A 26,438-nucleotide genomic window follows, 5' to 3' on the forward strand; every position below is an offset into this window, starting at 1 on the left:
TTTTTTTTACCTTGACTTGATTAGTAGTAGATTCATTTCCGCCCCGAAATAAATAAATAAATAAATAATAATAATAAAGGTCATTGTGACCCCCCTTCCCCCGTTTTTTTTTTTTTTTTTCAAAGTTTTGCTTTAAATCTGACAATTCTGTCTTTTTTTAATCAGAATTGAGAAATGTAAATTTGTAATTACCTTTTTATATTTTTATTCCGTTGCGGAAAAAGATTCCTTAATGTTAGTATAATAAATACACAAGGTTAGACGCTTGGGAGCGCTAGTGCTAAAACCAATTCAAGTAACTTACAAGTAAAGACACAACGAGCGAGAGAGACACTTCCGGGAGGCACATTTTTGCTCAGGCGTTAACTTGAAACAAATGGCGTGATTTCTGTGAACCTCATTTTTCCAGTTGTGTATGATTATATCTCTTCTTGTATAGAGCGAGCCATTATCGAGCGAGAGATATTTGTTCCTCTTCTAAGTGCCAATAGGCATGGCTGTATGGAAACTAAGCATGTAAGGATCTCTTGGTGTGCAGCTCATCTCCACCTGCAGCCTTCATATTTGCAGAAAGAAGCAGAGGTAATATTTATATTCTGTTATCAGGCTGAGTTTTGAATCACTCCCTTCCACAGCTTATCTCCCTTTTCGTCTTTATTAGTAAAATCAACCTGTCAAATGTTAAATTAATATCACGTGATGAGATTAACAAACGCTACATTGAATATAGTAATTATATTACTGGATGTCGGATATTGACTTTTAATATGTGATTACTGATGGGACAGTCTGACTCTTTCGCGAATCGGTTCTTTTGAACAGTTCGTTTCAAACAATTCTGTCATTCCTTTACGTAATGATGGAATTTCTGACATAGCGGCGTCGCATATTACATGTTCTTATTAATAAATTTGTTTAAAATAAAATAAAAATGTTAAAATACACAATGGCAAAGTACATGTAAAACAGTTTCACTTCGGTAAAGTTGGTTTTATATTCGCACATTCGGACTTCTGATAAATTCAGACTTTCCAATAAATGTGCAATAAATTAATGTTTGCGAATTTTAAGCAGCGACATGATATTGACAACCAACGATTGTCAACTTACAACATTTTTCACAGTCGATCAAAATAGGCAAGTATTGTTTTAATGGCATATTTACTTGTGAATGTCCACTGAATGTCCAATGTAGTGTGATTAACTATTGAATACGGATGTCCGAATGTGCGAATATAAAACCAACTTTACCGAAGTAACAGTTTCAGGGTAAATGATAAATGGTAAAACATTTTGTGTTTATCTTTCTTACATTTCTGCAAATACTGATTCGCATGTAGAGAATTTTAAATGAATACATTTAATCTAATTTTGAATATAATTCTTGGAAAAAATAAAAATTTCAGCCTAAAATTAGTTTCGTGAACCGGTTCATTCGATTCTTTGCAAAGATCCGACTCACAAGATCGATAGTCCTTGCACCCGACTCTTTCTCATGACACCGGCGTTTGAAACACATGAACCGGCGTACTGAGCATGCGCAGGCTGTTCCACGCGCATGCGCAAACCGAGCTGTAAACAATGCGACCCTTCCAGAGCGTCCGCGCGATTCACACTCATATAAACGTTTAATAAATCACACATGCACATCTGCGCTTTCACATCACGCACGGCTTCACTGTTCAGCTGATAGATGGTAAGTGCTGCAGAAATGACAGGTGACATTTTCATCATCCATGTTCTGATCTGTCATCTCCATTAATCTTATCATCTAACATACAGACAAAAACTACAATGGATGGTAGTTTGGGCGTGACACCTCGGTTACCATAAACTTTTATATGTTGCAGATGCTTGCTTGCCTCACAGGGGATGAGATTTAGAGGAGTTTAGTTCAAACGTGACCGGTGCCACGATTTGAGCAGCTGCACTTGATGTCGCACGTTTTTGATCTTTAACAATGTAAAGGAGCTTTATGCTGTCAGTTTAACTGCCGCGATGACGCGCCGCGACGTCATACCGCGTTTAGTAATTTAAACAGTTCCTTGTCATATTGGGAGACCTTTGTTTACTTTGTTGATAGACAAAAATGCCTCTTCTTTACATAATGTCTAATAAAATAATGGAAGTGTCTTCTAAATTGCTACATAGATTTGAACCAATAAATACGTTTATATTAGAAATAGACACAAGTGTTTTTGTGGTGATTCTAGTGAAACAGCGCTTCATATTTGTGGGATTGTCCTCATACAAAATTATTTTGCATTGGTATTTATTTTTGTTTATTAACCAAAATGAGCTTTTTTTGTTTCCCAGTGCTGTCTAAGCACATGCTCAAAACAAAAGAATGAGCATTTCATTATTAGTCTTTTATTGCTCCAAATTTCACATTCATTGTAGTAAATTCAGTCATCAGAAGTCCATTTTCATTGTCTCTGACAATTTTTTAGCAATATATCCAAGCTATTTCATCTTCAAAGAAGATCTTGAGATGTTAAACCTGTGCTGTCTTTTTAATTTACCTGGTTAAATGATCCAATGTATCATTTTAAGTATTATTATTATTTTGTTATTTTATCATTGGTGCTTTTCATTCCTAGTTATATGTACTATATTCAGTCTGTACATTTGCGTTTATTGTTCATGCATATTTTATGTGATAGCTTAGCAATAAAAGAAGGAAGTAAATTATTTCTCAAAACCACTATTAGAGTGTGCAGAACATTACACAAAGTGCCCTACCTGTGTTATACTATTGCCCTGTCCAAATACCCACACTTGCGGTTAGGGCTGTAACGATATGCGATATGAAACCGAAATCGCGATACGCAGGTCCACGAACCTGTATCGCGATGTGAGAAGGCAGAATCGCGACACACCCCTTCCAACTCCCAGAGTTATCCTTCCTGTCCAGATCCAATGCTACCACATTTTTAAATTACTATAAGTATTAGGGGTGTAACGATTTATCGTAGATGGTGTGTCTCAATCAGCTCTCTAGTTCAGTAAGTGTTTCGGGCACACATTGAATCTTGCAAGCAGGTTTAAACGTTTCTCATGTCAGTCTCTTGCATGGTCGCGTGAGAAAAGTCGTGGCTTTCTTTCACCGCAGTGCACAGGAACAGCTGTGCTCACAGAAAAGCAAAAGACGCTTGCGATGCTTTGCTTTAAGAAGTTCTGTGGGGCCGTTCACATATTGCGTCTTTTCCGCGTGCAAGTCAGTTATTATTTTCAAATGTAGCCGCGCGGCAAGCGCGCTCATAATGGGATCAACGCGGTCGCGACGCGCATGCAATTCTCAACTTCTCAGAATGCCGCAAGCGCACCGCAGGTCGTGTGACAAGAATCAACCGATCAGCTATGGCCTTTCCGTAACAAAACATCAAAAGCTCAGCCGAACAGCTGATCATAGCTGTACATGGTGGTTTTTATATCTTATCTCCATCAATATATCTCGTAGTAAAACTAATGCAAGGGCTAGAAATCATTTATCCTTAGCAGAAACATCCTGATCCTCTTGGAGAGCTCAGTTCATGGTTGCATAGCAACGACCGACGCCACGGGAGCGCAAGCGCTTTGGAAAGAAGGAGAAGCGGTGCGGCCGCGCCTTCCACGCGTTTTTAGACGCGATATGTGAACGGCCCCTATTCATAATTCTAAGTTCATGTTAAATTTAACATTTTTTTTCAGTGACAGACAGCCCTATTCAGCTGTTAATTTGAATACAGAAGGTTTTTATTAAAATTTTATATTTATTTATTTTATTGAAATGTGATCTTGTATGTACAACAAGGAAAATTATTGAAATTTGTTCATGTTTTTTTAATAAATCTTGTTTGAATTTCAGTTTCATTTTGTTCAAAATATCGTGATACGTATCGTATCGTGAACTCCGTATCGAGATACGTATCGTATCGTGACCTGAGCGTATCGTTACACCCCTACTTGCGGTCTTTGCACTTGACCACTTGTCTACTTACATGACGTATTTCCTGTATTTTGCTCAAGTGTTCAAGTGGGCGTGAAGACCGCAAGTGTGTGCAGAACTTTTGATTACCCGTTGGGGCACACTTATAGTCTTGCAAAAAATGCAAGCGTTTATAGCTTCTTTTATTATTATTATTATTATTATTATTATTATTATTATTATTTTCAATACTTTGCATTTTAAAATACACTTCTAAATGTCTGTTCAGTGGTTGCTATGTAACTAACAGAAGACACAATTTTAAAATTATGCTTTAAATGATAAAAAGCAGTTGCAAATGATGTACAAAATGCACATAGCCTACCCATCTTTGCATCAATAAAATGTGCAACACTTTATATGTTACTTCCTAATTATATGTAATATATAATTAATTTAAATTGCAGTCGTATGTTTTCCTTGACATCTCGCGATTTTGAGTTCCCGAACATAATGCATGATGGGATACGCTTAGCCTTGGCGCTTGGCTCAGAAGCGGTATTCAAGATAGTGTGGGTTTAGTGTGCATTAAGGGCACTGCACTTGGGCATTTATAAGACATGGGACAGTCTTGCACACTTACTTCCTGTCGCATGCACAAGCTCTCAAGTGGCCAAGACCGCAAGTGTGGGTATTTGGACAAGGCATATCTTTGCAAGCTGTCCTGCATAATTTTTTTTACCCCAAACCAGTTCAGCGCAAACTCCGTCCCACAGTGGATTGTAAGGGTTTCATTGGTCATTTCAGTCACAGTGTTGATGGCCTGCACAATGATACAACAAATACTAACCCCTAAACACCTTAACTTGCACTGAACTGGTTTCAGGGGAAAAAATCATGCAGCAGTTCCAGCGGATGAGATCAACAGCGTGAGACATATAATTGCCACATTATACAGTCCTTTTCTGCATTTGTGCTTTCATACCCATTTCTTTTTGTAACCCTAAATGTGTTTTTTTATTATCAGGTAGCCAAAGCAGCAGAAGCATGGACGCGGTCCTGAGCAGGTTGAAAGATCTCACTGCTGACGAGTTGAGGGAGGAGATCATCAAAGCCAATTTGAAGTGTGGCCCCATCACTGCCACGACAAGAGCCATATTTGAGCGTAAGCTTGCCAGGGCTCTAGTGGAGAATGCTGGACTTACCGAGCCTGATGGCAGCAATGGGAACAGTGCCTCGTTGGAAGGCTCTGGGAGTTTAGTGGCACCCTGTGCCACATCAGCAACTCCAGATCCGGTCACAGGCGAGGATGGAGATTTTGGGTACGGCATGGGCCTTAACCCGCCGGAGGAGGAGGCTCTGAGTAGAACAGTGTGCCCCTGTAATGTGGAGAATTCACAGTTGGAGGCACAGACTCCCTCTAAAACTGCGCAGGTGTCACCCACCTTCTTCTACGGGGTGTGTCCTTTGTGGGAGGATGTACTGGCTAGGAATGGTAAGCATTTTTACCTTTACTTTAGACAAAATATTACGTGCACTTCTGAAAAAATAAAATGCCGTGCAGAGGACAGACGTAATGTGTGGGGAAATCCATTTGATTGTAATCTAGTAAATGAGAAATAATTGCAGTGTTCTGGTCAATCGCTGTTGAGTTAGAACTGATTTCATAGAAAGAGAATGATGTGAGCCAAATCAGTCGCTGTATGAATACTTTTATAAAGCTCAATATGAGAGGATATGCAAAAGATATGAAACAAAATGTCATCATGTTTTAAAGAAGAGTGGCTTGATTAAGTGGTGGAAATAACAGATGATGAGCACTTCACGGTAACAAAACTCAGAGATATTTACAATTACACCCAACACAGGTGTAGCATGCTACCTCAGTTACATGCATCAGTTTAAATAGATTTTTGTGTGTGGGGTCTTCAGGGATGTTTAGATAACTGTAAAAAATTTACATGTTCACTTTTCTAGAAAATATTTAGCTAATAGATCTGTTTAAATGCTTTTTATTTTCTTATTATAATATTATGGAAATATAGTATTAAAACTAATTGATGCATTTAAACTGATATATTATATTATATTATATTATATTATATTATATTATATTATAAGCCTAATAAAGAATTGATCTCACAAGAGGATTGTTTAGGGCTTCTTGCCATTAAAAAGTTTGAAGACCCCTGATATAGACAATCTTGAAAATTCATAAGTAATAAATAAACATTAAATGTTGATGTTTTAATGCTGTCTGTAGCCAATAATTGACGATACAAAAACACATTATGGTTATCCCAAACCATCTCAGTGTAACTGTTTCATTTTTTTCATGTTATGTAAGACATGTACAGTTAAAGGGTTAGTTCACCGAAAAATGAAAATTCTGTCATTTATTACTTACCCTCATGCCGTTCCACACCCGTAAAACCTTCGTTAGTCTTCGGAACACAAATTAAGATATTTTTTAGTTGAAATCCGATGGCTCCGTGAGGCCTCCATAGGGAGCAATGACACTTCCTCTCTCAAGATCCAAGATATAATATTAATATTATAAAGCGACGAGAATATTTTTGGTGTGCCAAAAACAAAACAAAATAACAACTTATTTAGTGATGGCCGATTTCAAACCACTGCTTCAAGAAGATTCGGAGCACAAATGAATCAGTGTATCGAATCATGATTCAGATCGGGTGTCCAACTGCAAACAGCTGAAATCACATGACTTTGGCGCTCCGAACAGCAGATTCGATACGCTGATTCATTTATGATCCGAAGCTTCCTGAAGCAGTGTTTTAAAATCGGCCATCACTAAATAAGTCGTTATTTTGTTTTGTTTTTTGGCGCTCAAAAAATATTCTCGTCGCTTTATAATATTAATATTGAATCACTGTACTCACATGAACCGATTTAAATATGTTTTTAGTACCTTTATGGATCTTGAGAGAGGAAGTGTTATTGCTCCCTATGGAGGCCTCACAGAGCCATCGGATTTCAACTAAAATATCTTAATTTGTGTTCCGAAGATTAACGAAGGTTTTACGGGTGTGGAACGGCATGAGGGTAAGTAATAAATGACAAAATTTTCTTTTTTGGGTGAACTAACCCTTTAACAAAGCATTGTAAAAAAACATTTTCTCAGGTAACCTAAAATGTGTGTTGGTTTTTAACCGTTGTGTAACATTTTTGTACCCTCTGCAATTGGTTATCAGCACAAATACTGTAGAGTTGTGAGTACAATAGTCTTTTACATGCATATAGAGATGACTGAAACCTGTTATGTTGGTCTAAGACTGATTTTCTTTTCCTCTGACTTTGTAGAGAGAGCCCATGTGTACATAGATAAGAAAGAGGCTTTGCAGGCCGTTAAAATGATGAAGGGGGCTCGGTTTAAAGCTTTCTCCAATCGTGAGGATGCTGAGAAGTTTGCCAAAGGCATATGTGACTACTACCCTTCGCCTAGTAAAAACACTCCCTGTGTTTCTCCCGTCAAACCTGGCCTGGTGTTTAACAAAGGTGAAGAACATCTCCATTATTTCAGATGTAAAGCCCATTTGAAAAATCAATTTATTTTATACTTTTAATTTATACTTAGTTGAAACTAATTTTAATTAGTTTTAACCATGTTTCAAAATTGATGTATTAGATTATAAATACATAAATATTATAAAATAATTTCTGAAGTATAAATATGTTAAGCTAATCATCGTGTGTGTGTGTTAAATTCCCTAAACCAGACCACCCATCTATGATGGAGTCAGACACAATCAACAGGGAAAAGGCAAACAGTTTTAAGAGCCCTCGGACACAAGATTTGACGGCCAAGCTAAGGAAGGCCGTGGAGAAGGGAGACGAGATGGCCTTTACTGAGCTGGTCTGGAGCAACCCTCGTTACCTCATTGGGTCAGGGGACAACCCAACTGTAGTCCAGGTGAGAGCTTTTGTACCATGATCTGTTTGTTTTGGTTCTTTTTCCAATTGATATGGTGAGCTATTGGCTTCTTTGCAAAGTTCAAAGTCTATTTTGAAACTGGCCTGGTATTTCTTAATATTAAGTTATTTATTTACAAATCCCAAATATTTTCACACGCACCGTTTTTACTATAAATGAAGTTGGCTGTATACTTTTAAGGTCACCATGAAATCTAAATGGGCATTTCTTATTTTTTCATGGAATATTGCAGTATTTACAATAATGATTTATCTGTGCAAGTCATTATTTATTTTATATTAAAATTCATGTGCCCTCATAATTTTGAATCAAAAAAACTTCCTCTCCCTCTTGCAATGACATCTCTTCTCTTCTTTGATGTGTTTACTGGCACAAGGACGGGACAACCTGTCACTCACATGAGATCGCAGCAAAAGCAAACGACAACAATCCAATCAATTCCCATTGGTCAAAATCAAGTCCCGCCCTACATTTTTTCTTTCTTGTTCGAGAAGCTGTTTCACTCAGATATACGTCACAATAGGGAAGAAAAGACCATCGCGACTTCCGTTTCATGTTGACTTTAAGCGTGTTCCTCCACGTATTCATACCAGCTTCTCTAAAATCTCTGAATGTTGTTGTTTTAAATGTTTCTCTACTGTAATGTGACTGCAGGAGGGCTGCAGGTATAACGTGATGCATGTGGCTGCTAAGGAGAACCAGCCAGGCATTGTTCAGATCCTGTTGGACACTCTTGAGAACCCAGATTTCATGCGTCTTATGTACCCAGATGACCAGGAGAGCATGCTGCAGAAACGCATCCGATATATCGTAGACCTGTACCTCAATACGCCAGATAAAGCTGTAAGTGCTACTACTTCTTAATCCGTCTTTATTTTTTAACTGTTCGAACATAATATATGAGAGTTGAGGTAGCCTTCTAATTATAGTAGTGTGTATATAGTAGTGTAATAGTGACTGAAATGGGCATTAACGCCATTAATGGTCACTCACACAGTCATTCACTTATACTATATACTATAGGTGTGTTTATGCAATGTCGGAATTACCATCATTTAAACAACTGGTAAAAAAAATGGCAGAAACACTGAAAATGGTACCAGCTTTAGCAGTAAAATGTAGTTCTCATATTTATTTTAAAAAATTCCAGTAATTGACTATTATAAATGTCTTAATATTGGAAAATTAATCTGAAAATAAACGACAAAATGTACAATACAGGTTGATGTAGCTAGAAAAGCGTTGGATAACTAATGTCCCGCTAAATAAACTTTTAAAAGTTTATTTTTTAAAGTTTATTAATAATGCATTTGCATAGTAACTGTTACTTGTATAAATTACATGTATTCATTTTGACGTTAATATTGTTTCCATAGAAACGCATAATTCTGAGTTTGAGGACGTGAACAGCTCAGAGTAGAACATCTGAGTTATTATTATCTGGTAATTACGTGAACATACTCTGATAAGCACAAAAATATTGTGTAAAATTTGTTCTTACAGGTATTTTTAATTTCTGAATAAAATATTTTAAAATATAAAAATGTCCAAGTTTCCATCTTGGATTCAAAACTTCACAATGCATTGTGGTATTGCCTTTTGTGTGGACAATACATTCAGTGCTGCCTCAGAATTTGATAAAGACGATATTTTTAAAGCCAACGTTATTTAGACGCCAATATTTTGAACATCTTTTTTTGTCTGGTACATGCATATGATATCTAATATGCCAACTGAATGCTGTATCCTGTGTTTCATAGGGGTTTGAGACGCCTCTCCACTTTGCGTGTAAATTTGGCTGCCCAGAGGTGGTGAACATACTCTGTTCTCATCCAGACATTGACAAGAACTGCAAGAACAAGTACAACCAGAAACCCTCTGAGGTACGGCAACCCTGATACATTAGCTTTCGTGCTAAGAAATATATCAAATTTTATCAGTCATCCATTGTATTCCTCTAATTTAGGTCATTTGTGAAAGAATGAAAGAAAAGGGTAAAATTCAGGAGGTCAAACAGAAAATAAATGAATATTTAGAAGGTAAGCCAATGATATATTCTTTTGTATTAATACATTTTAAAAATGTAGATTAGTTAGAATCCATAATCTAACACCTGATATCTGATTGGCAACAGATCGATTATACATCCCTTTATTGAGAGCCACTGATAACTCCTCCCAGCCTGTGATTGGTACACCTTGGTCCCCTGAGCCAATGGAAAACCTGTCACCACGGTTACCCAGAAGCCCAAAGGATCCAGTTATGGCAGTCAGGGCCTTTGCTGGGCCTTTGAGTCCATCTAAAGTGAGTTTTTGTTGTTGTTGTTGTATTTTTAAGTTTTGTGCTGTCAGATGTTTTATGTATTATGACCTTATCAGATTTGTCTATGAATAAAAACCATTGCGTTGTTATAGGCGGATGAGTTCAGACGGGCATGGAAGACTCCTCCCAGAGAACGGGCAGACCATTTCCACAACATCTTAAAGTCCGACCCAGACCGTGGTGCAGAAAGAGTTGGCAGGTCAGTGCTAAGATATAATTTAAAGGAGCTACACATTACTTGTATATCACAGACACTCATTATGTGTTGTTTTGGCAGTAATAGAGCATTAAGCATTGATTAGATATTGGTGTCCTGTGTGTGAGCAGAGATCTGGCCCATGAGCTCGGTCATCCCTGGGCAGAGTATTGGGATTTCCTGGATAGTTTTGTGGACCTGCAGTCAAATGAAGGCCTGAAAGTGCTTGAAGAATACCTCAGTAAAAAGGACTTTAGGGAGCGCGCTCATGAGGAGGCTGGAGAGAATGAAACCAGCAACAGGTTTAAAACCCCATCTCCAGGTAAGACCGCTGACTCTTAACATACCTGCAGACGTTTGGCACATTTGCTGTTCTGACATTAAAATAGGCCATTCATGTGATTCATGCAAATCTGACAAGTTTTTATTTGGTATGAACTGACTCTTCACAAACGTTTTGGTTGTATTTTCTTTTCATATTAACTCTGTATGCTTTGTGTATTTTTACATTTCCACTGTCCGAAAGTAAATTTACATTTTCATTTAGCCCATCTGCTTTTTTTATGCAGACAAATTATGTGCCTCTATTATGCCCTTTTGAAGATTACCTTTCATAAAGTGTGTAATATAGCTGTTTTTGGATGTAAAAGGACCACAAACTTTCAAAAAACAAAGTGCACGACAAATAAAGTTGTCTCCTAAAAGAAAGAATCGATTCTGAACTGCCAAACCGAGTCGCCTGCAATTCCAGTCTCGCTTCCTGCTACATATCTCCATAACTATGTAACAAATTTGCATAATGCCAGCCTATGGTCTTCTTCGCTCTGCTCTCAAACACTGTCATTGTAGCTGAGGCCTCGAAGAGATCGGTTCATGTTGTCGACTTTTTTCAGTGTTGTGAATCCATTTTGCATGCACTTCAAAAGAATAGGGACTCGCACTGGAATTGATACGGTAAAACTGATGCCATCGTTACTGTTCGTATCACTGTGTATCAAGTGCTGAGGAAGCCTCCAGAGCTGAAATTCAATAGTCATTTTGTTTCCGACACACTGTAAGTGGTAGACCAATCACAACAGACTGGGCCATCTGACCAATCAGAGCAGAGTAGGCTCGTGGAAAGGAGGTGTTTAGAGAGTCTTTAAACTCTTTTCAGGCTTTTTGGCCCTGTTTACACCTGGTATTAAGATGCGTTTTGGTGGATTGGATCACTAGTGGATGGCAATAAATACAGGTGGTTGAATGCGTTCGAACAGCCACAAAAGACTGCCTACTCTCCATCTACTGACCTAATGCATAAACATTATGGGAAGTGCGCTAGCCAGATGGGATTTAAACTTTGTCGGCTGAAGACCCAAGTTTGGTTTGAAGACCAAATATGTACGAAGAACAATGTTCTCTCACGGCTCCTGATTTTTAACATGCACTCACCGCATTCGGCGTGGTCTTTCTTGCAGAAACGAAAGCTGCTGCTCTCCGTATGTTTTTTCTTCGTCTCTGGGCACGTTCATATGTAAATTGATTGAACTTAGTTTGTCCATTTAAATCGAAGAGATTTGAAAAAGCCCATACATTTACCCTTCCATAGACCCTCCCCTCCAAGAAATCAGGACAGAAGTGTATGAAAGTGGTCAAAAGAGACGGATTAATGCACCAGGTGTAAACAGGAATGTGTCTATCTTATCTACTTGTGATCCGATCGACCAAAACACATCTTAATATCAGGTGTAAACGGGTCTAGGGCTGGGCGATATATCGCATGCGATTGTCACGCGCATTTCGTCAGTAAAGCCAGTTCCCTGATTACCGCTAAATCGCCATCACCTGCTTTCAAATGGAAAGGCATTTAATAGACAGAGCCGTAGATCACTGACAAGCTACGCAATATCGCGTTCATATCGCAGATGAATCGCCTTCGATAATGAACGCGATATTGCGCAGCTTGTCAGTGAACTACGGCTCTGTCTATTAAATGCCGCTCCATTTGAAAGCAGGTGATGGCGATTTAGCGGTAATCAGGGAACCGGCTTTACTGACGAAATGCGCGTGACAATCTCATGCGATATATCGCCCAGCCCTAAACAGGTCCTTTGAAAAATGAGGTGATGTGCAATATATATTATGAGAAAATTAAAGTGTTTTTTTTGTTTGTTTGTTTTTTTGGTACCTTGGATGCATGTACTCCTGTTGTAGGAGACCTACAACCTTCAAAATGGCATAACAGGGGCACTTTATAACATGAATAATCATTTATTAGGCTGAAATGAGCTTTATCATATTATAAAAAAATATATAATTTGTATTATTTAAACTGTAAAGTTGTTAATATAGACATTGGTGTTGTTTCAAAAGAACATTGCTCCCTAAACAAAATGCAGTTCTATTCTAATATCAAAATTAATAACCAGAAATATTCTGAAACAATGCTGATTCCAAGTAATTTTGAAGAAAAATTCCCCATGCAGGGTGCATTAAATTGACAGTCTACACATTTATAATGAAAAGATTTCTATTTCAAATAAATTTATCTTTTTTTGAACTTTCTGTTCATCAAAGAATCCTAAAAAAAATTATTGTGATTTTCATAAAAATATTAAGCGGTTTTGCTATTTAGCTTTGCTATCACAGAAATAAATGACATTTTAAAAAAGACAACAGTATTTTAAATTGTAGTAATTTCACAATGTTATTTTTTTACTGTATTTTTGATAAAATAAATGCAGCCTTGGTGTGCATGAGTCTTCTTTCAAAAACAACCCCAAACATTTGAATAGTGGTACATTGTGTGTGTATATGAATGTGTGTAAATAATGTATATACAAAAATTATACTTAAATAGAGATCATTGCTTGCTATTGTACATTTTAAGATTTCAATATGTAAATTGTGACTTGATTACTTTACTGGCTTGCATGTAAAATGATTTTATTAATATGTACATCATGTGATTATTCAATATTATATATATTGGGGACTGGGGAAGGAACTTGTTAAATGTTAAAGTATGTTTGCATTGTACATTAAACTTTTTGATTTTGAAGACCAAGGGAATTCCTTCACTCCATGAAATGTCCTCTTTTAAATTTCAGGCAAATTGAAGAAGTTCTGTAACTCCATCTCTGTGGGGGCATTTCTGGATGAGGGTGATGACATCAGCCTGGAGGAGATCAAGAACAGGCAGAACGCTGCACTCACCAGTATTTCTTCTGTGTGCTCCAAAGATGGCCTGCAGGGGGCAGTAGGGGGGCTTGAATTTCACATCCTACCAGTTTCCCACAGTGCTGACCTCATAGAGGTAGCGGCAGAGCAGGATTTACTGCTCTCTGAGAAATCCTTGATCTCCAGCAGTAAAAATGGCCTGTGCGAACAGGGCCCCGGGGACAGGACTCCAAACGGGGACAAAATGTCCCCTCGCATCTGCAGTTCCTCTAGTTCCTGCATGCTGTCGCCCATCTCGAACCTAATGGCTGAGTTTGAGAGGATGTCTTTGCTGGATGAGCCAGAGAGGACAAACAGGGAGAGAAGAAGGAGTGGAGGGAAACGCCACAGAGACGCCCAGGCCACAGAGCTCACCTCGGGACTGGGCCGCCTCTCGTTGTCCTCGGATGATGACTCCGTGTTTGAGAAAGACAGGACGTCTGTGTTACGAGCAGCTGAGAATGATGGAGTGGAGAGAAGAAATGAAGTAGATGGGAGGTCCAGTGCAAGTTCAGATGAATACTTTCTGTCCAGTGAGAGGTTAGAACATATGAACCAACAGACTATAGAGACCTCAGGGGGTGAGCGCACAATATGTGCCAGATCAAAGTCCTGGGATCATGGGGGAAGAGACCTCAGCTCCTCAGGGTCTTCCAGCTCCTACAGATCACTTGACGGCTCTCAGGACTTCATACTGCGGACCCCTCCCAGAGTGGCGAAAAGACTCTTCATTGAAGGGTGAGAGGAGCCTGTGATCACTGTGATATTTCCGGCAGTATATATTAGAATTTCTAAATTGTGATTTCTAGACTAGAAAAATAGTAGAATGAAATAGTAAGGCTCTTGTAGTGGTTCCAGGCCCTTTTTAGGCCCTGTCGTCTCAGTTCCCCTAAAACTATAATCACCTATCTGTACAATCGGGCCAGTTCTGCTTCCTCAAGAAAGTTAATCATTTTCACATGTTTAAGTCTTGACTGAAACGTGCACACAGACAGCACGCGAGAACTGAATTGAGTTCTCTTTCGTGTCTTCTTGAGCAAATACACACTTTTTTCACAAAAATTGTCAAGATGCATGTCTCCTCTTTTTGTCACATTTTCTGAAAGTAAAAACACTCCTTTACTCACTATTTGTTATAAAAGAAATGGGAGGGGAATCTTTTTAGGTCCTAGTTTATACAGTGTACGGATATATTCTAGGAACTATAATCTGTCTACAATAAATGGAAAGGTCAAGTTTTTGGCTTTCACTCATTCACTCCTCCTTTAATTTTCAGTGATTCACCCACCAAGTTGGACAGAGAGGTTTTGTCAGCTTTAGGAGTCACAGATGTTGACCCTCTGAAATATCCCAGCATTCACAAATGGAAGAGCACAATTCAGGCATTCTCCCACTTAGAAATGCAAAGGTAGGTATGTGTAGCTCACTAGTGAAAGTTAGAAATGAAGATAATCTGCACTGTACATTATAATACAGTTCAAAAATGTATTTTAAATTAATACTTTTATTCAGAAAGGATGCATTAAATTGATCAAAAGTAACAAAAAAGCTTTATTTTAAATAAATGCTGTTCTTTTGAACTTTCTATTATCACAAAATGTATCATAGTTTTCCACAAAATATTAAGCAGGACAAATGTTTTCAACATTGATAATAAATGTTTCTTGGGCACCAAATCAGCATATTAGAATTTCTGAAGAATCATCCTTTTTTTTTTTTTTTTTTTTTTTTTTTTGATCAAATTAATGTAGCCTTGGTTAGCAAAAGAGACTTCTTTCAAAAACGTTTAAAAAAAATAATGAAGGGATAGTTTACTCGTAATTTACTCATCCTCCATCCATCCTAGGTGTATATGACTTTCTTCTTTCAGCCAAACACATATAAAATATATATATATATATATATAATATTAAGCTCAAAAAAGCACATCCATCCATCCATACGGCTGTAGGAGGTTAATAAAGGCCATGTGAGGCGAAGAGATGAGTTTTTTGATGAAAAATATTTAAAACTTTATGAACTATAATAACTGGCTTCTGCTAATGGCCATCTGTGCGTTCATGAGAGAGTGTATGATGTTGGCGTAGCGTGAGCTTAGGTGAGAGTAGACGCCTCGCGCAGTTCAAACAAATAGGGCTGGCCAACAAACTCAAGCTGCTCCAACATTTCTCTTTAAACATTCTCATTTTAGTCTTCTAATTTGTGACCGGTGTTTTGTTTTGCTCCATTCTCTGCGCTTCCGCGTTCATCAGTATGTCTTGCGTCGGGTCAGAGGTCACTCTTTGACCGGAACTAGACTTGCATACTGGAAGCCAGTTATTATAGTTTATAAAGTTATCAATATGGATATTTCTTACAAAAATCCATCGCTTCATTTCAGAAGGCCTTTATTAACCCCCTGGAGTCGTATGGATTATTTTTATGATGGATGGATGTGCTTTTTGGGGCTTCAAAAAATGGTACCATTCTCTCCCATTATAAAGCTTGGAAGAGCCAGGATATTTTTTATATATAACTGCGATTGTGTTCGGCTGAAAGAAGAAAGACATATAAACCTAGGATGGCTTGAGGGTGGGTAAATTATGGGATACTTTTCATTTTTAGGTGAACTATTCAACAAGCCCAAACTTTTAAACAATAGTGTATATTCTTTTATTTTCAAAGAGCAAGAAAAATCCTGTTTGTCTATGATAGGCTTTTTTTTTAAAGATCCCTCTTGAGAACATCTTGTGACAAATATTGATGTCCACTAATAGATCTGTATTTATGTTTTCAGCTGGCAGACTCCTGCAGTGTACAAGAGCCAGTTCAGGGCTCACTCAGTCACCCCTGGCTCTCCAGCGAGTGGTTTGATGTCCCCCGTGGGCCGTTTCAGCCCAGCTCGTCACATGGGCTCACCGGACGTCTGCAGCCCTGGACGCTACAGCCCAGCACACTCCAATTACAGCCCCGCTCATTCAAACTACAGCCCTGCTCATTCAAACTACAGCCCTGTCAGCTACATCCAACGTATCCGGCTAAAACATTTCGGCGACGCCCCCATTTAACAAACGCTCTCCATCCCGTCCAGCCCCACCGCCAATTTCTACTGATTAGTAACTGAAATAACAAAAGTAACTAAATCCAGAGTGGGCTGTATCAGAGGATGGAACATTTGGAGAACAATGTTATAATTGGAGAACATTGTTATAATGGAAGCCATGAAATCCGCTCAAAATGGGCTCTTAGTGCCGTGCAAACCGTAGATATGATCTCGCAACAGGCCGTCCTTCAGTTTGAATGCTCCTTGGTTCATAGAACACAGCTCAAATAATAATATGCACATCTCCTGTGGGTTTTTGAAACATAATATATATATAAATATATATATTCGGTACTTCTGTGTATGACACTGAGTATGTTGATCTGTGATGGTCGTATAGACTTTTCTAACCTGTTTTTTTTGTTTTCTTGTTTCTTTATCTGCGTGTGTGTGTGTGTGTTTGGGAGATACATCTGTGGATTTACAAAGCTGTGTCTTTAATGGAAATTAATAATTTCCCACTTAACACAGTCATTTAAATTGGGGAAAAGATGTCAACATATAAACACAGAAACCAAGAGCTAAATTAAAATAATGTAGTAGTAAATTATTGAATTATTTTTGCTATTTAACCGTCAGTAGCACAAAAAGCTCATTTTAATGGGTATTTAATGGTTTTTAAGGAAAAAAAAAAAAGTCGACTGACTGCCAGAAGTTATTTTTTATTCGTTAATTGGACAACTGCCTTACATTTCTTAAAGGAAAGACCAACTTCTGAATCTCAAAAGCAGGTGTTTATTCATGCATTGTTAATAGCAGCCTTAGGTGTTGGGAAAATATGGTCTATAACGTGTGAAAAATATTCCCCTTTTTTATTTTTAAGTTCAATAAATGTGATTTATCATTTCTAAGTACGTATTTGTTTGCACTTTTAATTCTTTTCGGATTTTGACGCAAAAGTTCATCAAGACCAACAGATGAGACTTAGTTGCGTTTGATGGAAAGACTTGAATCTGCATAGTTTGAGCCGTACAGTGTTCAAACACATGCGAAGTTGGTGATGATTGATGAGTGTGGATGGCAGTTTGGTACTGTCTTGTTACATAAATGTCATAATAGCTGTAAGACTTGATGATTGTGAATCCAGAGTGTTGTGAGTACACTTTAAATGTGTTCAAAGATAATTTTCCCCTTATCCCATCATCAGCGAACAATGTTTCAATCTCGCCCCTAGATCATGTCAGTGCGACGCTCTCGTTGGCTTTTGAAATGGATTCATTTTGCCAGATCGCAAACGATTCACCCCATTCATTTTCAAATCAAAGCTACATGTGCAAAAGCAGAAAAGCTCCAGGTAGCTCAGTTTTATGTGATGAATATCTCAAGGAAATGAGTCCAGAACATCCTCTGTGGTACTTTCAGATCATGTGATCTATTTCTTTGGTGCCCATCATTCTCAGTGTAGTGCTGGCCTGTTGATCTTTGCTTTGTAAAGCTTTAGTGCCTTTGATTATGATCTGTTTGGAAGAGCCTGTGGCTCCTCAGTGCATGACAAATGCACTGACCAAATACAAGCCGATTAGACCCTCTTTTTTTTTTTTCTTTCTTTCTGTTTCTTAGTATAAAATACAGTACAGTAGCATTGGCATATGCAGTGTCTGAATACCTCTTAAATGCGATTGTAAGAGAAGAAAAAAGGTTTACAGTTTAGTTATTGCTAGTGTTGTATCAATGCCAGCCTTACTTTTTGTTAAACAATGCTTTGTAGTGCCAACACTGGTGGATTGAAAATGAGTTGCAGTTTATTGTTGAGAATTGAATTATTTTTGTTGTCCTGGCCTTTTTGTTGCATGCATTTCTAGTCCTATTTTATTACAGTATACATTAAAGGAAAGTATTTGATGTTCTCTTGATGAACGATAAATAAAGTGCACAGTCTTGTAACTTTACTGACTTTCTCTGCCTATACAAAAAAAAAAAAAAAATCTCTTTATGGAAACTAGTAAATTTACATTTAATTTTAGTGCATTACACACAACCAATTTGTCCCATTATATATATTTTTAAGCCTTCAAGTCTGAGGTACACTACTGTTCAAAATTTTGGGGTCAGTAAAAATTTTTTTTTTTTTTTTTTTTGAAAGAGGTCTCTCATATTTTGAGTCAGCGTTCATTTGATCAATAAAACAGTAATATATGAAATATTATTACAGTTAAAATAACTGTTTTCTCTTTGAATATATTTAAAATTTTAGTCCTGTGATGGCAAAGCTGTTTTTATTTTTTAGCATCATTACTCCAGTCTTCAGTATGACATGATCCTTCAGAAATCATTCTAATATGCTGATTTGGTGCTCAATAAACATTTCTTATCATCAATGTTGTGCTGCTTAATATTTTTGTGAAAACCGTGACATTTTTTGTCAGGATTCTTTGATGAACAAAGTCCAAAAGAATTCATTTATTTAAAACAAATCTTTTGTAACGTCAAAATAAATATCATTTCTGTGTCTTGCTGATATGCTGAAAAAATGTATTAAAAAAAATTTTTTTTTGAACAGTAGTTTATCTGAGTGAATATTATGAAAAGTCAAATGTCTACATATTTCTCCCAAAACTAAAAAAGGTACCTTTTGCATAAAGAAATAATGTGTCCAACTAGGATTATTTTTATTTCTAATATATTTTTTACTGTATTACAGTGATGTAATGTGAAAATGCTCAATTATTTATGGTCCTAAAATAGGCTTAATGTCCTAATCATATAGGTCTGTTTTTAGCAGTTCAAATTTTATTTTGAATGGATTTTTTTTTTTTTTTTTCCCAGAAAATCCACTAAAAGCATTTGTTATTATGACAAACACTAAATGACACTACTGAACAACTCAATGGAAAAAAAAACAACAACTTTACTGCCAGTATTCTTTGTGCACAAACAACCATCAAACATTAATACAGAGTCAACCTCTCAGTGGCAAGATTCTCACATTTTAGCAAACTCACACCTTCACGCCTCTAAAACAATCATAAACATAACTCTCTGTAAACAGTGCCAACAGACACCAACTGCCTCATCAAGGCCTCCAGAGTTTGCATAATGCTCCTGGAAAAAGACGGCTCGTTATAAATGTAAAAAAGGTACACTTGCTGGTTATTTTCACCTTTCCATCACGGTTGTAGATCAGACAAAGCATGGCACAGGAGTGTTTAATTGGAGAAATATCAATAATCCTTAACTTGTCTGTTTTAAAAAATACAAAAATTATTACACTCAAGACACTTACGGAGAACAGATCACCACAGCAACAGATGGTAGAGTTGCAATGTACATTTTCACAGCAATGTTCTCCTAAATTGCAGCCATGTATGATTATTAATAGGTACTGAAAGTGGTACATTTGAAATCTCATTCCGCATTCTGTAATTTTGTGAATCGAAAACGGCATATTCATATTTCAGACAGCATTCAGCAGAACATTTAAGGAAAATTTTCAAGCTTTTGCTACCCTAACGTCTATTCATCTCAATTATCCTTCAGTTCTAGGCTGTAACGAGGCCTTGCTTGTCTAGCTTGAGAACGTCAAGTGCGGCTGAGTTTATCTGGAGGCATAAAGCCGGAGTCTCCCAGCGATCTGAGAGCCACTCGTCCATTGGGCCGAATCGTCAGCCAGGTGATGCTGCCGTTGTTCAGGCCCATCCTCAGCCAGCCCTCTGGAGGAAACTGCAGAGCCCTGGAACCAACACATTTCAATTACAATCACACACTTAACACACACTTTATTTGAAAGAGTGTAAACCATGACCTCAGCATGTACACTGCCTGGCAAAAAAAAAAACCTTGCTGTTTGAATTTAAATAGGCAAAATGCCTAATAGTCTATGATTGGATCAGTATTGAAGTGATTATTATGTTTCTAGCATGTTATATGTTTGGGAACAGTTCTTTTAACCCTAATTGATGGAGTGTGTAGCTTTTCATTTCTTAAACAACCATGTAGGAAGACACATCATGGCCATATTCCAGGATGACAATGTCAAGATTCATCAGACTGAAATTGTGAAAGAATTGTTTGGAGGGAGCAAGAAGAATCATTTTCACACATTAAAGGGATAGTTCACCCAAAAATGAAAATTTGATGTTTATCTGCTTACCCCCAGCGCATCCAAGATGTAGGTGACTTTGTTTCTTCAGTAGAACACAAATTATGATTTTTAACTCCAACCGTTGCCGTCTGTCAGTCAAATAATGCTAGTGGATGGGAACTTCTACTATAAAGTAATAAAACTTGCTTAGACAAGTCCAAATTAAACCCTGCGGATCGTGACGACACATTGATGTCCTAAGACACGAAACGACCGGTTTGTGCGAGAAACCGAACAGTATTTAAATAATTGTTTACCTCTAATACACCACTATGTCCAACTGCATTCAGCATTCGATTAGTGAGGTCTGAACGTGCTCTGACAACGGCAGCGATGTCTAGCACTCATTGAAGTATATGCGCAAGACATCACTGCCGCTGACGTTTCGTGTCTTAGGACATCAATGTGTCGTCACGAGCCGCAGGGTTTGATTTGGACTTGTCTAAGCAAGTTTTATTACTTTATAGTAGAAGTTCCCATCCACTAGCATTATTTGACTGACAGACGGCAACGGTTGGAGTTAAAAATCATAATTTGTGTTCTACTGAAGAAACAAAGTCACCTACATCTTGGATGCGCTGGGGGTAAGCAGATAAACATCAAATTTTCATTTTTGGGTGAACTATCCCTTTAATGTGTGAAAATGATTCTTCTTGCTCCCTCCAAACAATTCTTTCACAATTTCAGTCTGATGAATCTTGACATTGTCATCCTGGAATATGGCCATGATGTGAGTTTATCAGTGTCTGAGTTCTGGACTTTTGCCAAATCCTGTTATAATCAATGACACCGTCTACACTGCACAATGAATCTCTTATTTACATCGTATTTGCACTGTTAGTTATGATGAAAGCACTCGACAGAGTGCAAAAATCAAGTGGGAATGACGAGATCACTGCATTCATGTGCTCAACAGTCATGTCTGTCATCAGCTAATGCTCACCACTGTAAACTTTCATGTGACGGGAGTAGATCTAAATGTAATGCTATAATCAACACTTTTCACGATTAGTAAATCTCAACAGCTGTGATAGTAAAAACGAGTTCCACATGTAATACTTATTTCATATGCAAAGATGTTAGCCAATCATAGCAGGGGGCGTTTACATTGAAGTCTCACAGCAGACACGCCCCTTCCAACAAGCGTTCAACTCAGAGGGCTAAAATCAGGGTAGAAAATGGCCTTTTATTTCTAAATTATGCCAATTTTTGATGTAAAAAAAATCATAGTAACATTAAAAGGACACCTCAGGAAACATAAAATAATAAAAAATCCAGTATGTGACACTTACAAAAGATGCCATTTAGATGCTAGGGTGTTGTGGAAGGTTTCCATGGTGTTGTTTCATGGTTTTTAACATGTTACTATGCAGTTGCTAGGGTCTGAGTAGTTTTCATGGGGTTGCTTACTGTCCCCACTCCCATGTCTCTATGAGTTCATTCAATGTAAGTCTATGGGCTTTTTTCATTTGCTAAAGTTTAACACTTGGCGCTAGAGGTATGAGCAACAGCAATAGTGATGTTTGACTAAGCAAGCACCAATGATAAAAAGTTGGCAAAGTTTTTTATGAATTCCAAATATTCAATATGGAAGCCCATATCTGCCACACAAGGAAAGATAATGACATGACAAGTCAAATTTATGACATAAAAAGTCAAATATATGAGATACTAATCATAAATATGAGATAAAATGTAAATATTTGCACATAAAAACTATATCGTTTATATTAAAAATTCATAATTATGAATTTTTAACTCATAAGTTTTACTGTCAATATGACTTTTAATCTCATAATTTCGAATTTTATCTCATAATGACTAGTATCTCATAAATCCGACTTTTATGATTTACCAAAGCATTATTTTTTTCTTATGTGGCAGAAATGGGCTTCCACAAAACTTTTGCAACCACACGCGCATAACAATACAAAGTGATCAGAGCATACTTACGATTGCATTTTTTTAATGGTCAGACTGTTTATGGTTTTCAGAAAAAACTTTCAACTGGACAAAAAATAAGGAAAAAGAGACTGGACTGAGTAGCAAGCGAACACAAACCTGCACACAAAATAGCGGATGACATTAGCATGACAGACGATAATCTCGTAGCTGTCCTCCTTCTGCTTAGGGTCAGCTCGGTGGATGTACCGGCGGAACGCTGCCTCGATCCGTGCGCCGTCCTCGTGGTACTGCTGGAACCAGCACAAGAATTTCACAACCATCCACATGAGGAGAGGAAGGACTCCAAGGCGCACCCACGACAAAACCAAACTCAACATTCTTCAGCAAACAATTTTAGACATCAGGCTTTAGGATGACCAGCAGAAAAATAACTAAAACAAAAGGAGCGTTTGATGTTTGTTGAAGAGATTTGAGGTGGTTTCATTGTGGGTTTTGTACGCCCGCAGTAACATTCACAGTGTGGTCTGTTATGACCTGCGTCATCAACAGAAACTCAACACACAAAGACAATCAAGACATGGGGACTAACAGACTTCAAATGAGTGATAATGCCTTCAGATGGGCCAAGTAAGACTTTGTGTTTTGCACTGACCACTGCCTCAGGTTTCCAGTGAGTGACAGGCGGGACGGGCTCTATGGGTGCACCCTCTCGCAGTAAATCACAGCTTACAAGCTCCACACCTAAAACATACACATGGTCATAAGTGAAAGAAATAACCATTCTGAACTCTTACAATGGCAGCATTATTAAACATCAATTCCTAATATTTTGCACAAATTACAGGAACGGTTCAAGCAAAAATCAACAGACTGATTGAAATTGCTAGATCAGTTCTAGGGATGGGCGCAAGTATGATAAGTATGAATACATGCCACCCTTGTGTGATTTATTCAATCAGTCCTAGCAGAATGGTTTAATCCTAGAAGGACTGTACCTGGCAGGTGTTTGCTGATGATGTTGGCTGTCTCTGTAGCTCTGGTCATGGACGAGTGGATGAGTACATCGTACTTCAATCCGAGCGCTGCTAATCTCTGTCCTGTGAGCTCAGCCTGTTCACGTCCTGCAGACAAGACAGGGACCAGCATGTGATCAATTTGATGGCCTAATGTAACATCTAATGGATTAGGCTCATTTTAATATATGCTGAGGGATCAGTACCTAAAGGCGTCAAGACCCTCTCTTTATCTCCCTCCCCCTTGAGGTTGTACTGAGAGTGTCGGATGAGGCAGATGTAGCGTGTGGCCTTGGGTTTGTTGTTCTCCCCATCTGGACTTCCGCCGTCACCAGCACTCTCCTTTCTCTTCCCGTTCACCATAGAGGAGGGGTCGCGTCTGAAAGGGTCAAAACACAAATTAGGCCCACTGAACTCCAGATGACATTGGTGGTTACTGTGGTGAATTCAAACACTACACTACAGCAATGTTAATAGTTGAGTTACACTTGTAGAAATCTGACGATTAATAAGACACTCTCCAAGAGACTGTGCAATGTTTAAGACATTTAAATACTCAGTATTTTGTAGAATGTGTGTACAAGATTTCTATTACGACTATGAAGCTTGCGGGTAATTTGGCCCACATATTTCATAGTTAAAGACAGCTGTGTATATTGCCATTGGTTTGAACACTTGTTTTCTCCGATTGAACATGTTCCATCTGCATTTGTCGGGTTGTGGAATTTCTGTAAAGCGACGTCCTGTTATGCATTAGTCAACTTCTGTTGGTGCACTCTTAAGTTTATTTCAATTTACATTTTTGCATTTGGCAGAAACTTTTATTTGAAGAATAGTACACTGCATTCAAGGTATGTACATTTTTATCGGTTAAAAATAGCTACAATACCGTTTATAATATTCACAATTTATGAACCAAAAATGTTTTGAAAATACAGGGTTTTTTTTCATAGTTTCCTCATTTTTGATTCAAGATTTAGTTCACCCAAAAATGAAAATTCTATCATTAATTTCTCAGATTATTTTTCTAATTACTTTATGCACTTTTTGAAGAGTCAAAGTTTCAATTGCGTAGCTGTCTATGGAGGGACAGAAAGCACTCAGAGTTTACAAAAAGATCTTCATTTGCATTCAGAAGATGGACAAAAGTCTTACAGGTTTGGAACGACATGAGTGTCAGTAATTAATTTGACCGAATTTTAATTTTTGTGTGAACTAACCCTTTAATTTTATGAAATCCAGTTAGAGTCAATTTGATCATCACCATAAAAATCATACCCAGATTTTGAACATAATACAAGGGTATGAGATTGAAAACATCAGTTGGCAGACACTTATAAAAAACTTATCATTTGTAAGTAAAAACGATATTAGTGACAATTAACCAGGTCTAAGACTAAAACTCCATGAGCCAATAAGATCAGTGACACCATTTCAATCAATGCCAAATATAGTGTACCTAATTGACCTGGGATCAAAGCCAAAGGTTTTAGGGTCAAACCTTAAACTGGGTGATCCATTAATTATCACCATTAATCAAGACATTTGACCTAAGGTTGCCCCATATAATTACCATAATATGTTTTTTGGACAAGGTGCCATGGCAATACCAATGGATTTCTAAACATGTACCATGGTAGTGCCATGGTGTTCCTCCAGATGCCTTGAAATACAATGTAAATACAATAGTAATCAATCGGAAATAATCCTCTATTTCTTACTTGTCCCAATTATAATCCCATCCGTTCGTAGTGGGCCATGCCGCAGGCTGCGCTGCTTGCAGGGCAGTCAGGGTCTTTCTGAATCGGCATCGCTCTCCGAAGTAACCGTGATTATCTGCCGCGACCGCTGCGCACACCAGAACCGCAGATCCGCCGGCGAACCCGCACGCGAGACGGATCGCTTTCCGAAACGACATGATTCAAGACACCGAACAGAACAGAGTCAATGGGGAGAAGCGACTGCTCGCGAGCGCTGTGACGCACCACTGAGTCGCTATGAGTCACTCTGCTGAGGAAGTGTCACTGTTTTCTCCTTTCTCACAACCTAAAGCAAAATAATAAGCCGTCACTAATGCCCTGCCATCATAAGTATGTGCTTTTCTTCCTAAACCATGTGTGAGAGTGAATATGGACTCCAGAAATATATGGTTTACATATAAACTGAACTTCCAAAAGCAGAGTCACGACTCTTTGTGAAAACAGCGACAAAACGACACATCATTTCCGAAAATAAAAGCCTCCAGAATACAAAGTAACAGTTTACGTTATGTCAGTTTTATTGTTCAATAAATCATTGATTTAATATTTTAAAGTTTTAAATATGCTTAAATATATTTATGGTATTTTATTCAATTAATGGTACTTTTTAAAACATATCGAAATGATTACATGTTTATTTTAGGATTTATATAATTTTCTGTATAACTTTATATCATTCTAGAAGATTAGGGCCAAGCAATAATAAAAAAATAAAACCATCTCGAGATTAAAGTTGTTAAATTTCGAGAAAAAACTCGTTAAATTTCGAGAAAAAAGTCGAAATAAAATGTTGAGAATAAACTCATTAAATTACGAATTTGTCCTCATAATTTAACGACTTTTTTCTCGTAATTTAATGACTTTATTCTCATAATTTAATGAGTTTATTCTCAACATTTTATCTCGACTTTTTTTCTCGAAATTTAACAACTTTAATCTCGAGATGGTTTTATTTTTTATTATTGCTTGGCCCTAATCCTCTTCCGTAGTAACACCACTGGTTTACTGTCTAATAAAAA

General features: G+C 37.6%; 2 protein-coding genes across 4 annotated transcripts; one reads left to right on the top strand and one right to left on the bottom strand.

Moving 5' to 3' along the window:
• The first annotated feature begins 309 nt into the window (after positions 1-309).
• ankle2 (ankyrin repeat and LEM domain containing 2) lies at positions 310-18,544 on the top strand. 2 transcript variants are annotated; one of them, XM_048188662.1, is made up of 13 exons: positions 310-582; positions 4,935-5,402; positions 7,232-7,426; positions 7,648-7,841; positions 8,517-8,705; positions 9,623-9,745; positions 9,829-9,901; positions 9,997-10,166; positions 10,277-10,383; positions 10,512-10,702; positions 13,470-14,316; positions 14,855-14,986; positions 16,355-18,544. In XM_048188662.1, exons 2-13 carry the CDS (start codon positions 4,955-4,957, stop codon positions 16,623-16,625), a joined length of 2,940 nt encoding a protein of 979 aa, XP_048044619.1. In that variant the 5' UTR covers positions 310-582; positions 4,935-4,954; the 3' UTR covers positions 16,626-18,544. The 2 variants fall into 2 exon arrangements, with proteins under 2 accessions (XP_048044619.1, XP_048044620.1); XM_048188663.1 differs by lacking the exon at positions 310-582 and adding an exon at positions 1,544-1,696.
• Positions 18,545-19,488: 944 nt separating this feature from the next.
• Positions 19,489-25,881, bottom strand: pgam5 (PGAM family member 5, serine/threonine protein phosphatase, mitochondrial). 2 transcript variants are annotated; one of them, XM_048188665.1, is made up of 6 exons: positions 25,381-25,881; positions 23,866-24,038; positions 23,642-23,767; positions 23,299-23,387; positions 22,803-22,933; positions 19,489-20,330 (listed from the first exon to the last, which is right to left on the bottom strand). In XM_048188665.1, exons 1-6 carry the CDS (start codon positions 25,575-25,577, stop codon positions 20,180-20,182), a joined length of 867 nt encoding a protein of 288 aa, XP_048044622.1. In that variant the 5' UTR covers positions 25,578-25,881; the 3' UTR covers positions 19,489-20,179. The 2 variants fall into 2 exon arrangements, with proteins under 2 accessions (XP_048044622.1, XP_048044621.1); XM_048188664.1 differs by having other exon boundaries at positions 22,803-22,936; positions 25,381-25,880.
• Positions 25,882-26,438: the final 557 nt, after the last annotated feature.

This window comes from Megalobrama amblycephala, linkage group LG4, assembly GCF_018812025.1.
Source record: "Megalobrama amblycephala isolate DHTTF-2021 linkage group LG4, ASM1881202v1, whole genome shotgun sequence".
Lineage (NCBI taxonomy): Eukaryota > Metazoa > Chordata > Actinopteri > Cypriniformes > Xenocyprididae > Megalobrama > Megalobrama amblycephala.

Excerpts from the sequence above, each read along its gene's own strand:
- ankle2 (XM_048188662.1), top strand. The coding sequence starts at position 4,955 with ATGGACGCGGTCCTGAGCAGGTTGAAAGATCTCACTGCTGACGAGTTG. Across the intron at positions 10,167-10,276 it reads GGCCTTTGAGTCCATCTAAA|GCGGATGAGTTCAGACGGGC; the intron begins GTGAGTTTTTGT and ends GCGTTGTTATAG. Across the intron at positions 14,987-16,354 it reads TCCCACTTAGAAATGCAAAG|CTGGCAGACTCCTGCAGTGT; the intron begins GTAGGTATGTGT and ends TTATGTTTTCAG.
- pgam5 (XM_048188664.1), bottom strand. The coding sequence starts at position 25,577 with ATGTCGTTTCGGAAAGCGATCCGTCTCGCGTGCGGGTTCGCCGGCGGA. Across the intron at positions 24,039-25,380 it reads TGGGATTATAATTGGGACAA|ACGCGACCCCTCCTCTATGG; the intron begins GTAAGAAATAGA and ends TGACCCTTTCAG. Across the intron at positions 23,388-23,641 it reads CATCAGCAAACACCTGCCAG|GTGTGGAGCTTGTAAGCTGT; the intron begins GTACAGTCCTTC and ends TGTATGTTTTAG.